This window comes from Sinocyclocheilus grahami, unplaced genomic scaffold (genome assembly GCF_001515645.1).
Source record: "Sinocyclocheilus grahami isolate Dianchi unplaced genomic scaffold, SAMN03320097.WGS_v1.1 scaffold382.1, whole genome shotgun sequence".
In the NCBI taxonomy this organism is placed as follows: Eukaryota; Metazoa; Chordata; class Actinopteri; order Cypriniformes; family Cyprinidae; genus Sinocyclocheilus; species Sinocyclocheilus grahami.
In genome coordinates, this window is record NW_015505561.1 from 1,528,653 (window position 1) to 1,541,542 (window position 12,890).

The 12,890-nt window shown below is 35.8% G+C and overlaps 2 protein-coding genes across 3 annotated transcripts in view; one reads left to right on the forward strand and one right to left on the reverse strand.

Moving 5' to 3' along the window:
* Positions 1 to 965: 965 nt before the first annotated feature.
* LOC107549851 (pyruvate dehydrogenase (acetyl-transferring) kinase isozyme 2, mitochondrial-like) lies at positions 966 to 7,424 on the reverse strand. The gene is made up of 11 exons (XM_016231030.1): positions 7,136 to 7,424; positions 6,466 to 6,607; positions 3,634 to 3,705; positions 3,348 to 3,532; positions 3,055 to 3,144; positions 2,880 to 2,957; positions 2,698 to 2,774; positions 2,500 to 2,598; positions 1,856 to 1,966; positions 1,659 to 1,772; positions 966 to 1,308 (listed from the first exon to the last, which is right to left on the reverse strand). Exons 1-11 carry the CDS (start codon positions 7,251 to 7,253, stop codon positions 1,165 to 1,167), a joined length of 1,230 nt encoding a protein of 409 aa, XP_016086516.1. The 5' UTR covers positions 7,254 to 7,424; the 3' UTR covers positions 966 to 1,164.
* A 199-nt stretch (positions 7,425 to 7,623) lies between these two features.
* The window catches only part of LOC107549853 (polymeric immunoglobulin receptor), an 8,818-nt gene continuing 3,551 nt past the window's right edge, over positions 7,624 to 12,890 (forward strand). Inside the window, exon 1 of one of the 2 annotated variants that reach the window (XM_016231032.1) lies at positions 7,624 to 7,710. In XM_016231032.1, the coding sequence (XP_016086518.1) occupies positions 7,677 to 7,710 (34 nt within the window). In that variant the 5' untranslated portion in view covers positions 7,624 to 7,676. Of the gene's footprint in view, positions 7,711 to 9,884; positions 10,093 to 12,890 lie in introns of those variants that run through there. The other variant, XM_016231031.1, reaches the window with a different exon arrangement.

A 12,890-nucleotide genomic window follows, 5' to 3' on the forward strand; every position in this document is an offset into this window, starting at 1 on the left:
ATATCTCTTTGGTTTTGAGACTTTAGTCTTTGCAACTTCGGGGATCTTATCTATGCACAATCAGCTTGTAACACTCCAAAGAGAAAGGAAAACTTGAAATCGCATCATATGACCCCTTTAAAACAAGGGAATGCTGACTGTAGCAAACAGCGTTTCCCCACTTTGTTCCATAAACAGTGCTTATTTTGGACTAGTGCTTTTCTGACCCATCCATTTCTCAGCTAACAAGAGTTTGAGAATGTGTAGGGTACAGTCATTTCCTCCAAGCACAGGGCTGGGAAACACTTATGTTGCACTGATGCATCAGCTTGTTTTATATGGTTTTCGTACTGGGTTCACATTCACAGGTACATCATGTTCTCAATTACACAATTACATGTGCGTTATTTATGGTATTTCACTGGAATACTCTGTTTACAATAATGCAGCTTATCGGTATTGATGAGAAAATAGATTTATTTCATTCATATTAAAAACTCAAACAACAAGGGTCCTTTTAACAGTGATAAATATTGTGAACACAACTTTGAGTATACACATCTTGTGGTCATTCATTATGCAATGAAACACAACCGTACAGTGCTATGAATAAATGCTTACATAAATGTTTTTTCTTAAATTGTAAGTGTTGATCACACATCAAGTATGTCCAGCCTCTTTTGAGAGGAAAAATACATCTTTGGCCACATCTTCCTTATTTTGACACTTCTCACAATTCATACACTCTTTCTGACCTCTGAAATGTCTTGCGTCTCACTTCTCATCCCAGCTGCATTTCTTCTGCCTTCAGTATTTATTTCTTTGCAATACATACACTTCTCTCCACCTGTTTTTAGACTTAACTCCGCTTAAATCAGGTTCACATGCATCTAATCACCTCCAGGCCTTAACACTCGCACAGGACTCTTCATCCCTGAGCTTTTGCTGAAAAACACCAACTTCAGCAGCACCACAGTAATAACTTGTTTTTTTTACCAAGGAATCTACTGTTTGGTATCTTAAATTCTGGTCACGTGCAGTTTAAGTGTTCCCAGACAACAGTACTCAAAGAGCATTGGGAAATGCTGTCACTGGCCCCCGAATGCGAGCATTCACAATGGCAACCTATCTTGGCAATCTCTTGAAGGCCTTTGTCATGACTTTAAGGCAACCAGCTCTGGTGTTTCACTTTGCAGCCTTGTACGCAGCTAAGTTCAGCGGCTCTTTGCTCGGGACGCACCAGTCATCAGCTTCCTGGTTGAATTTGTAATGGCGCAAGGCGGTTTGATTGAACACGGGAAGCTTCTCTACTGAATCTGTAGACAGGGCCTGTGGGAAGAAGACTGTGGATTAATGATTTGAAGACTGACAGATGTAATGTCCAAAGTTGATAGGATGTCAACAAACTCAACAGATAAGGTTAGCGTAAGCAAAACTCTCATTATGATTTGCCATCTTGTTGTTTGTTTAAAAATTCGCCTAAAAGTGCAAAGTCGTGGTTTACTCATTGTTCCAAGCCCATATGACTTACTTTCTTTTGAGGAACAAAAAAGGAGAAGTTCAGCATAATGTTGATGATGCTGCCCATGTAATGATAACTGAGCATAAATCTCATATAGGTTTGGAACAACATGAGGATTCGTTTTTATGCAAGCTAACCCTTTTGAGGATCTCTTTACCTTCAGCTGAATTACAGCATCTGTACCATAGCCCTCCATTGGATAAAGCTGGAGATCACCTTGGAAGTATCGTGCATACAGGCGGGAGATGGGAAGGCCGTAACCAAAGCCTGCCTGAGGGAACAACAGGCAGTTATGACTTTCCGTTTTATATGAAAACATATGCACCTGCTGTTATGTAGTGTCTATGCTCTTACCATTGGGGTCCGCTGATGGTCACCAATAGTAGGTCTGGGCGCTGTTGAATACATGTAGCTAAAAAGTCTATCAATCTTCCTGAAAGGAACGCCACCGCCCCTGTCACAGATCTGGAACATGAAACGTGAATGTTTAGAGAACAATGATGTGTTTTGTGAGCTGCATTACATCAGATGATAAATATGTGTGGGTTACATTGACTAAGACTGAGGGATTGACTGTTGTGTATGTGTAAGAAGATAAATATAATCTTGCAAACACTGTTACCGCATGGATATGTAGTAGCATTGCAGTTCAATGTCTGCTTTGTTGCACGCTTTAGCCTCCAGCAGGGCAAAGGTTAACAGTATTAACAGTTAATACTAGTCAGAGCTGGTTTCCGTTCATGGCAACAAATGATCTCGATCAAGGGTGGTTAGAATATTAATCTTTAGGACAGTTTATATAACATTATTATCAGTTATCGGTGAATCTAGGGCGATGTTACAGTGTGAGGAAGGAACCGGTGGTTGAGAATAATGGTTCAATCAAGGCGGTGGTTGTGGTGTGACCTCATATTCTAGTTAAGGGTTTTACAGGTTAAAGATACTGTATTCTCGCTGCCAAAGTTCTCTAAAATGATCATATTTGAGCTTTCATTTACCTTGACTGACAGGTCCTCTCCACCTAGAGCAATCATGACTTTGATCGGTGGCAGGGTGCTGCTTGTTTCATGATTCTCAATAGTAGCCCTCATTGCGTTCTAGAGTGGAAGAGATGTAAGAATAATTTATTTATAATCTAAATCGGATTATCATTCCATATGCGTCTGATTTATGCAGAAATAAAGCACCATGCCTACCTTGAAGAGCTCAAAAACCATGTGGTAGAGATGAGAAGGAACATAGGATATCTCGATTGGCTGTGACTTGTTCTTTGCTGCAACAGAGAACAAACATTTTAAAATATAATGCGGTTTGTGGACAAAATTTAAATGATTTAAAGCGGCCCAAAACCATCTGGAGAATGCATTTGATTCCTCACCGTTTATCTCTCTAAGCTCCAGCTCGGGGGATCCGAGGTAATACTGCTCACAGAGCATTTTAGCACACTCGTATGCATCTGAAGCAGAACACAGGATGTTAGTAATGAATTTGCATTTGTCACTAAGGTAATATTTGCTTCCCCAGTTGATAACAGTGTGCACTAGAGCACTCACCTCTGATTACATTTGTGACGTCACAGCGGGAGTCAATGCACCCGATGCTGCTGGGATGTCCTGGATGTGTGGAGCCATCAAAGATCAGAGCTAAAGATAGAGCAGGAAATAAAAGAGAACAGAGGGTTAGAGGTGTACTGCAAGCTAATCATTCTCTCATATCCAGTGAATAATTAACTCAAACTAGAGCAGGCCGGATTATTCAAGATCTAATGACCTGTAAGTGCTGAGAAAGCGACTACTGATGCCAAGTCCAGGTATTAGGACTAGCACAGATTTAGATTTAAACTTACTGTGCTGGTTGATGAGCATGCGAATGGAGATGCGGTTCATGTAAAAGCGGTCCAGAAAGTACTGAATGTTCTGACATGTCACAGGATCTGCCCCAAACGCATCCCTATACTCGATGACACCTTGGGCCATGGTGGGTACCACATCATTGTGCCTGTTCCTGATGCTCACCAGAGTGTCTACAAATCTTTGGAGACAAACAGCAAAACAACTCCATGAATCCTGCTGTTTTGTACTTTTTAATAATACTTCTTCTGATAGATAATGCATGTAGATTGAAGAACCTACTCAGCAAGAACTTTAGGGTCATCGGGACTCATGTCTTGGAATTCTAGGATATCCATCAAGCTTTGGACAAACCTGAGAAAGTAAGAGAGAAGACAAAGGGAATGAAAGATTGTACACTACTATAAATTCATGTTTTTTTTTTTTTTTATGAATGCCACTGCAAAATTACAATTAGACTTTTTCATCTCCAATAACACCCTCAACCTAAATTATGTTTTCACGCTTGCAGGAAAGATTTGCAACTTTTAAGCATTTATCAGTGTTGTTAAAAAACAATTTTTTGGTTTTGAAATATAAAATTTAAAAATGCAATTATTAAAAATTAAGAATTATTTATTTTTAATTCCTTGGCAAAGAACGTAAATACATTTGTACTAAAATGACAAACTATATCTGAAATAAAAATAATAAATAAATGAACTGTAAATAAATAAATAAATCATATTAATATATATATATATATATGTTAATTTATTATTAAATAATAAATAAATAATAAAAATAAACTGACTAAATTATCTAATACTATTAAAAATTGTTTTCCGTGTTAAAATAAATCTGAAATAAAATGAAAAAGAGAAGACAAAGGGAATGAAAGATTGTACACTACTATAAATTCATGTTTTTTTTATTTTTTTTATGAATGCCACTGCAAAATTACAATTAGACTTTTTCATCTCCAATAACACCCTCAACCTAAATTGTTTTCACGCTTGCAGGAAAGATTTGCAACTTTTAAGCATTTATCAGTGTTGTTAAAAAACAATTTTTTGGTTTTGAAATATAAAATTAAAAAATGCAATTATTAAAAATTAAGAATTATTTATTTTTAATTCCTTGGCAAAGAACGTAAATACATTTGTACTAAAATGACAAACTATATCTGAAATAAAAATAATAAATAAATGAACTGTAAATAAATAAATAAATCATATTAATATATATATATATATATGTTAATTTATTATTAAATAATAAATAAATAATAAAAATAAACTGACTAAATTATCTAATACTATTAAAAATTGTTTTCCGTGTTAAAATAAATCTGAAATAAAATGAAAAATATAAGAAATAAATAAAAATATTTAAACTTAAAAACTTAAATTTAAATGTTGCCTAGGCAAGGAATTTAAATATGTTTAAGAACTAAAATGATTCAAACTAAATCTGAAATTGAAATAAACTAAAGTAAATTAAAGCTATTCAAAATTGTTTTCCGTATTAAAATAGTTAAAAATAAAAATATAAACATTAGATTAAAATGTTAAACTTATAAAGTGTTACAAAAGCACATAACACAATTAGTAAAGCTAAAATTAAAAAGCTAATTAAAATATTTATTGATATATAGCCTATATATAAATATTTTATACTATATAATTTTTTCAGGTAATTATTTTATATATACTAGCTATTAATATAAACTATAGATTTCCTCTTTTTTTTCTTTTTTAAATGTTAACTGCTTATTTCCCTGAGTTTCTCTCCTTGCTGTTCTGCTCGAGTACACTAGAACGTACTGTTCCAAGTCAGTTCTCGAAAACAAGTCTGCGCGCCACCGCTACGCCGCACCGTCTCATATTTCACTTTCTGAAGTGAACCGCAGTATCCCTTCCCGCAGTCTAGTAAACAAGTGAGGGTCTGCAACGGTATTTCAAACTACATTCCATAGGCTCGTAAGCAAGCATTTGCATGCACGTTTTTAAAGAAAATGTTTTACACCACAACTTGATTTCACATGGTCCAGAACCCCACACTATAGACCACCGTAGAAAATGAATAAGGATAAGAAGTGCTATTGGTAAGAAGTAATGTGATGATTCCTATAAGATTAGGCTACAACTTGGATCCTAAAATGCAAGTTGTAGCCTAATGGAAACCGGATGAAGCTTGATTCTGAACTTTAAACGGCTGAGTGTGTAATATACAGTAGTAGTGGCTTCTACTTGGAAAACATCAGGCTGAGGAACTGGGGCAAAGTTCATCGTTCAGTTAGGAGGCGTGCGACAGATTACATAACGCACGCGTGTAAAATAAACCATTTTAATGATGATGAGTTTGTTCAGCAATGTATTAGATAATGCACCCGATCTCATGGAAGTGCATATAAATAGTACGCCGAATAAAAACGAAAACTCGTGGCATTGATACGCAAAAATGGACTTTGGCGTGAATGTGCTACGCGATGGGTAGGTTTAGTGGGGTAGATGCGTATCATATGCACGCGAAAATTGCGTATTATATGCACGCCAAACACATGCGTATCATATGCAAACCAACAAATTTCGTATCATATGCACGCCAACAAATTTCGTATCATATGCACGCGAAAACTGCGTATTATATGCACGCCAAACACATGCGTATCATATGCAAACCAACAAATTTCGTATCATATGCACGCCAAACACATGGGTATCATATGCAAACCAACAAATTTCGTATCATATGCACGCCAACAAATTTCGTATCATATGCACGCGAAAACTGCGTATTATATGCACGCCAAACACAGGCGTATCATATGCACGCGAAAACTGCGTATTATATGCACGCCAAACACAGGCGTATCATATGCACGCGAAAACTGCGTATTATATGCACGCCAAACACAGGCGTATCATATGCACGCCAAAGTCCGTTTTTGCGTATCAATACCACGAGTTTTCGTTTTTATTTGGCGTACTATTTATACGCATTTTCATGAGACCGGGCTCATTTATCTTGTTCGTTTGCGTCTGTTTACTCAAACTACAAGACAGATGGGACTTTTCAAAAGTTAGTTAACAGGCACCTTTTTTAGCCTGATGACCCAGGGCATGAACTTACCAGCTGTGAACTAGCTGAACGGACTGAGTCATGATCAGTTGGTCTGGTAAAAGGTTGATCTCCTTCAGACTGCTGCTTAGTCTGACGGGGAGCTCTTGTCTGAGGAAAGCGAAGGATGTTTTCTCGCACGCATTTGTGGATCCTGAAAAGACAACGCGACAGTCTGAAATCTCAGCTGAATGCACACTTTGCTGCAATACAGTTGAACCAAAACTGAAATATTAAGGAAAAACAAACATAGGACTCGAGCAAACAGGATTTTACTGAATGGCTTACAAGTTTCTGCTGAGGTTCGTTTCGTGCACTAGTATTTTGGCGTCCTTGTAGCACCATGAACTAACCTTAAAGACTTTTTTGTAAATAAAACACTACACTTTTTGTGTATAAATGCTGTGTAAATATAACAAGCTAAAGTTGCAAATAATGGCAGTCCGAAGATACTGTTACTATGGTTACACCATCCAGAAAACGCGAGCGTTAGCTACATTCTGTCTGAGCGAACATTCGCATTACTTGTTCTGTAATTTCTACATGAATAAGCCAATACAGATCGTTTCATAAAAAGATTATCGAATGTGTTTGTGCAATGCACATGCTCGGTGTGCACCATCATCCTTGGGATGACAATATTGCATGCAAAAATATTTTGCATTACAATTTTTAAACTTACCGAAATCCAGAAACTGCTTCATTGACAGCGGCGATGGAGAAAATTTCGCGTAGTAATCAATATGCTTTGGTGCATTTAGCATAGCAGCATTCCTCATTATATACCTTACAAACTTCATCTTGGAAGATCTAAATATCCGAGCTCAAAACAAAAAACGTTGTATGTTGTCAGAGATTAAAACAAAGCGTAGCTTTTCAGTGTAGAAGTTTTCAGTATATCTTCGCGTGCAGTTCTTTCTTCAGTCTGGGGTTGTCTTTGTCTTGAGACCCCTGTTGTTGTCAACTCTTTAAAGTTTGTGTTCTTGCACAGTGATACGCCTACGACACTACGTCGATATCGCTGGTGACCAACTGGAGAGAGGAAACATGTACACGTCAACTCTCAGGACCGCGATCAACAAGCTTGCATCTACGTGATATTTGTACTACAACATGGAAAATCATGCGATAGCTTCACAACAACATGCCCCATAGAAAGATCATACAGCTGGAGATCATGAGGTCAAGCGTTACCCATCACCTAGTTGGACCCGAGTACAGGAATGTGTCATGGAGCAGTGGCAATGCATAAAACACGTAAAGGTCAAAAATAGCTAAATAAATAAATTGCTGTCAAAAAGCATGGCAAATTCACTATTTAAAAAATTATAAAATGCAGTGATGCATATTAGAAATGTGCAATATGCAATAATATGGTAAGTAGGTAATAGGTCCGATTATTAAAGTAGGTGTGTTATGAATGCAGAGCTTAAGAATTTGATATCCCATGATGAGGTGACGTTAGATGCATGTGAATGAAAAAGAAATTAAATGAATGTCAAAGGTAAACGAGAGTAGTGTCCTTGCTTTGGAGCAGTTATAAATAATATAAATAAATATAATTTAAAAGGATCAGTGAAGCTGATGCATAGCCTATATAAAGTTTTTTTTTTTTTTTTTTTACAAATATATAAACATGTTTATTACATACAATGACGCCCAATATAGCATTTAAACACTTTTGGACACTTATTTGAATGTTATCACAACAGTATTTTTTTTTTTTATCATTTTGATTCTAAAAAAAAAACTTATTGGGAAATGTCTAACTTAAAAATGTATAGTTTTGCTAACTTTCTTCAAAATAAATGTTACTTGGTTAGATTTTTGTTAAATTATATCATGTATCATTTAAAATAAGTACAAATGAAATAAAGACTTTATCCAAATACTTTTTAGGGCCACATTTTGCTATATATATATATATTATAGGAGCTATAGCAGTTTAGGCATCACTGATAGATTAAGGCGAGAAGATGTCCAAAATAAAACGGTCAGCTTTTATTTATTTATAATAAAGAATACATATTTAATCATTAATCACAAAGATTACAGGAGTAAATCAAAGCGCTTTAAAGAAAAATGATAAGCTATATAAAAACAGGTCTAGGTGTTATTGGAGAAAGGAAAAACACTTTCATTCATAGAAGTCAATCACTGTAGACTGAAGTGACATTTGAGACGTTAAAGAGTATAGTAAACAAGACTACTGAGAAAACTTGCATAATAGGCTGCGTAGAAATCTAACTAAACGTCTCATGACTGCTCCCGGGAGGAGGAACATAGACAAACAAATTACAAAAGAAGTGATAAAAACAATTCAGACATAGAAAAACTTTAGTACTGAGCTGAGGAAAGGTGTCCTTTTGTCTGTCTGTAGGCTACCAGTTTGCACAAATACGAAACGAGCGACCACGTTCCGAAGAAAGTACCAGTTTAAATTGGCCATATGAGTCAGTACACTCTAAAAAAATGCTGGGTTAAATATAACCCAACGCTGGGTCAAAACAACCCAACCGCTGGGTCAAAGCAACCCAACCGCTGGGTCAAAACAACCCAACCGCTGGGTCAAAACAACCCAACCGCTGGGTCAAAACAACCCAACCGCTGGGCCAAAACAACCCAACACCTGGGACAAAACAACCCAACAGCTGGGTCAAAACAACCCAACAGCTGGGTCAAAGCAACCCAACAGCTGGGTCAAAACAACCCAACCGTTGGGTCAAACCTACCCAACCGCTGGGTCAAAGCAACCCAACCGCTGGGTCAAAGCAACCCAACCGCTGGGTCAAAACTACCCAACCGCTGGGTCAAAACAACCCAACCGCTGGGTAAAAACAACCAAATAGCTGGGTTTGTCCCTTTTTAACCCAGTGCTGGGTTATATTTAACCCAGCATTTTTTAGAGTGTATGAACTGGAAAACTGAACTGTTTACACATCACCCTATTAATATGAGTCCAATTTCAACTCTAGTTTTTCTCTTTCACGCCAAGAAGTGTAAGAAAAATAAATTAGGCCTATTAATTTGTGTAAAACTATTCAGGCCAAGTAATTTATGAATGACATAGTTTAGGCACAAACCTTGTCAACTAGCGCCATCTAGTCACGGATTTCAGGAACAGGCGTTGACATTGTTGAACAAATAACTAGGCTATTACTCAACTGCAAATGAAGGCTTGAGTTCTAACTTATAAAACGAATACAAATCTAAATGTACATTTTGTTCATCTACATTTCGTTTATTCGTGAAATATTGCTGGGTTTTAGAAAGGAAACATATTTATTTTATACCAAACATCACATAATTTAACGTTAAAACAATTATTTTCTGATTAATATATGACATTGTTTTTTTTGTAAAGCTTATTATTGAGGTAAATATTCAGAACAATCTGAGGCCAAACAGATTGTTCAAAAGGGGAAGGATGACAGGAAAGAAGGATAGAAGACTGTGCAGGAAATGTTGAAATCTACAGTGGCAAATAAAAGGAAGCCTGGGTTGGGATACAATTTATTTCAAGTCGGAGATACATGTGAAAAAGTTTTAGCATTTTTTATCCTAATAATCACTTAACACATTTGATTAGACGCATGGCTTTTCTGCTGAGTACCATAGTGCTGCTTTTAGGAGCCCTAGGTAAGCCCTTTTAGAGAAAATAATTTAATTTTGTATACTAAACCTGTGTTGGTTCATTACATTATTCTAAGGAAGGGCACTTTTATATCAGGCTACTGCTTTGTCAAACACATATGTTTTTGAAAATACATTTAATAGGCTATAATGACATTACAATAGGTTAACTGAAGGTATGAGCATCGTTAATGTAATGTTTTATCAACAATTGTCTAGAGGAAATTCTATCATGGTGAACATTTGCTTTTAATAAACATTTTAAAAGAATAGGCTGTATAAAAACATGGATGAATAGTTAGCATACCACAATAAATCACTATACATTACAATGTACGCTAAGAAAACATATTTAACTAAATGATTTGGTAGGTTATTTTATATAGATATTTCTTCTCTAGTAGTAAAAAAACAACAACATTTCAACATTCATCAATTCACTGACGTCAATGTGGTTTTTACGTAGGCTAATCATGCTCGTCTGACATTACAACAGCAGGATTTTAAACGTGTCCTCACCAAACATCCTCTTTTTTCAATCAGACATGAAACATGGACTTGTGAATGTGATCTCCTGTAATAGTCCGCATAGTAGGCTAGGCTATAGCCTATTTGTGTCATTTCTTATAGGCCTATATCTGCAATTGTTCTTTTGAAAGCAGACTAATAAAAACACAGCGCATATCGAATACAAAGCAGGATTCTCATTAATGGTGCGCAGAAGAAAAAAAAGCATAGGTCGCTTGGTTGTTTACATTTAGCCCTCTTAAGAACTCTGTACGTAGCCTATATAGACACTATAAACTGTGCAGTTATTAAGTATAGCAGTTAGACTCAGGTTCTCGATTTCGCTGAACAAATTCTTCTTCTTCTTAAGCGTTTTTGGCGAATGGCAAACCAGCTAATATGTGCTTTCGTTGAACAGTTTATTATCTCATCAGCACTTTAAATCAATGAAAGTTTGTCCAAATCAGTCGAAATCACCTACTGGCCGGTATGGAAGCCCGTTTCTGCCACTGAATAAAAAATAAAAGAGGTAATTGCGACTTTTTATCTCACAATTCTGACTTTTTTTTCTCAGAATTGCGTGATAACTCGCAATTGCGAGTTAAGAAGTCATAATTGAGAGATATAAACTCGCAATTCTGAGAAATAAAGTCAGAAATGCGTGATATAAACTCGCAATTGCGAGACATAATGTCGGAATTCTGAGAAATAAAGTCTGAACTGCGAGATATAAACTCACAATTCTGACTTTTTTTCTCGCAATTGCGAGTTTATATCTCGCAATTCTGACTTTTTTCTCAGAATTGTGAGATATAAACTCACAATTGCGAGTTATAAAGTCAGAATTGTGAGATATAGCCTAAATTTGCAATTCTGAGAACATAAGTCTTCCCCCCCCCTCAAAATTGGACTTTAACTTTAAAATTGGAGTTTATATCACGCAATTCTGACTTTATAACTCTCAATTCTGACTTTATAGCTCGCAATTGTGAGTTTATATCATGCAATTCTGTGAAAAAAGTCGCAATTACCTTTTTTAAAAAATGTTATTCAGTGGCGGAAATGAGCTTCCATAGGCCGGACTGTTAAAGAACGGGCTATATAAATACATGTGTTGTGTCGAAATCAGTGACCTAGAGGTCGCTGTAGAATTTGTGTGTGACGGAAACGAATTACCGTAACGAATTACGGTAACAAATTACGGTAACATAATGCTGCCTTGTGATTTGGCGATCCTATTGTGTATCGACAGTTGCACTGTAAATAAAGGTGCTTCACGATGCCATAGAAGAACCTTTTTGTCTAAATGGTTCCATAAAGAACCTTTAACATCTGAAGAACCTTTCTGTTTCACAAAAGGTTCTTTGTGGCGAAAGAAGGTTCTTTAGATTATAAAACGGTAAGAAAGACATGGTTCATGGTGGAAACTAAAAATGTCATCGCTGTGAAGAACCTTTTAAGCGCCTTTAATTTTTTTTAAGAGTGTCGGTAAGAAAGACATGGTTCTTTAAAGAACATTTGCCTGAATGGTTCATGGTGGAAACTAAAAAAATGTCATCGCTGTGAAGAACCTTTTAAGCGCCTTTAATTTTTTTTAAGAGTGTGTTCTCATCAGAGAAATATACTTTCTAGGATATAAAATAAATAAGTTCATGTATCACCAGAGTGAAAAAGATGGTAACAGATTTCGTTAGTGTCTTTTGCGGCCTTGCTAGATTTGGTGACCCTGCTGTATGTGTGCAGTTGTTCACATCAGACTGAAATGCTTTTTAGGATATAAAATAAATAAGTTAAGACATTATCAGTGAATTTGGGTACACTGTAAAAAAAAAAAAATTGTAAAATTCCGGTAGCTGAGGTGCTGGAAAAATACCGTAAAATAACAGGCACATTAAATAACAGTAATTATCCGTAATTCAAAAATACAGTTTTTTGCTGTCATTTTACATGAGATTTTTCTGTATTTTCTTCAGCTTTTAATGTTCAATAAGGAGCTTTACTTAAATACTGTGGAAAGTTAAATAAAAACCATGAAATTATCATTAAGTTTGAACACTGCTTTTATTCAAATAAGCAGCCTTAAGTGCAAAACAGTGAAAAATCTGTGCTGATTTGAGGCAAATAATGTGAATCCAAGGCATAATTTGCGAGTGGAGTGACATGCATGCACTGCTTTTCGCTAGGAATGATACTGTCGCAACCAATTTTATTAAATATTACATTATTAATGCGATATATATATATATACATAGCACACTTATATATATATATATATATATATATATATATATATATAT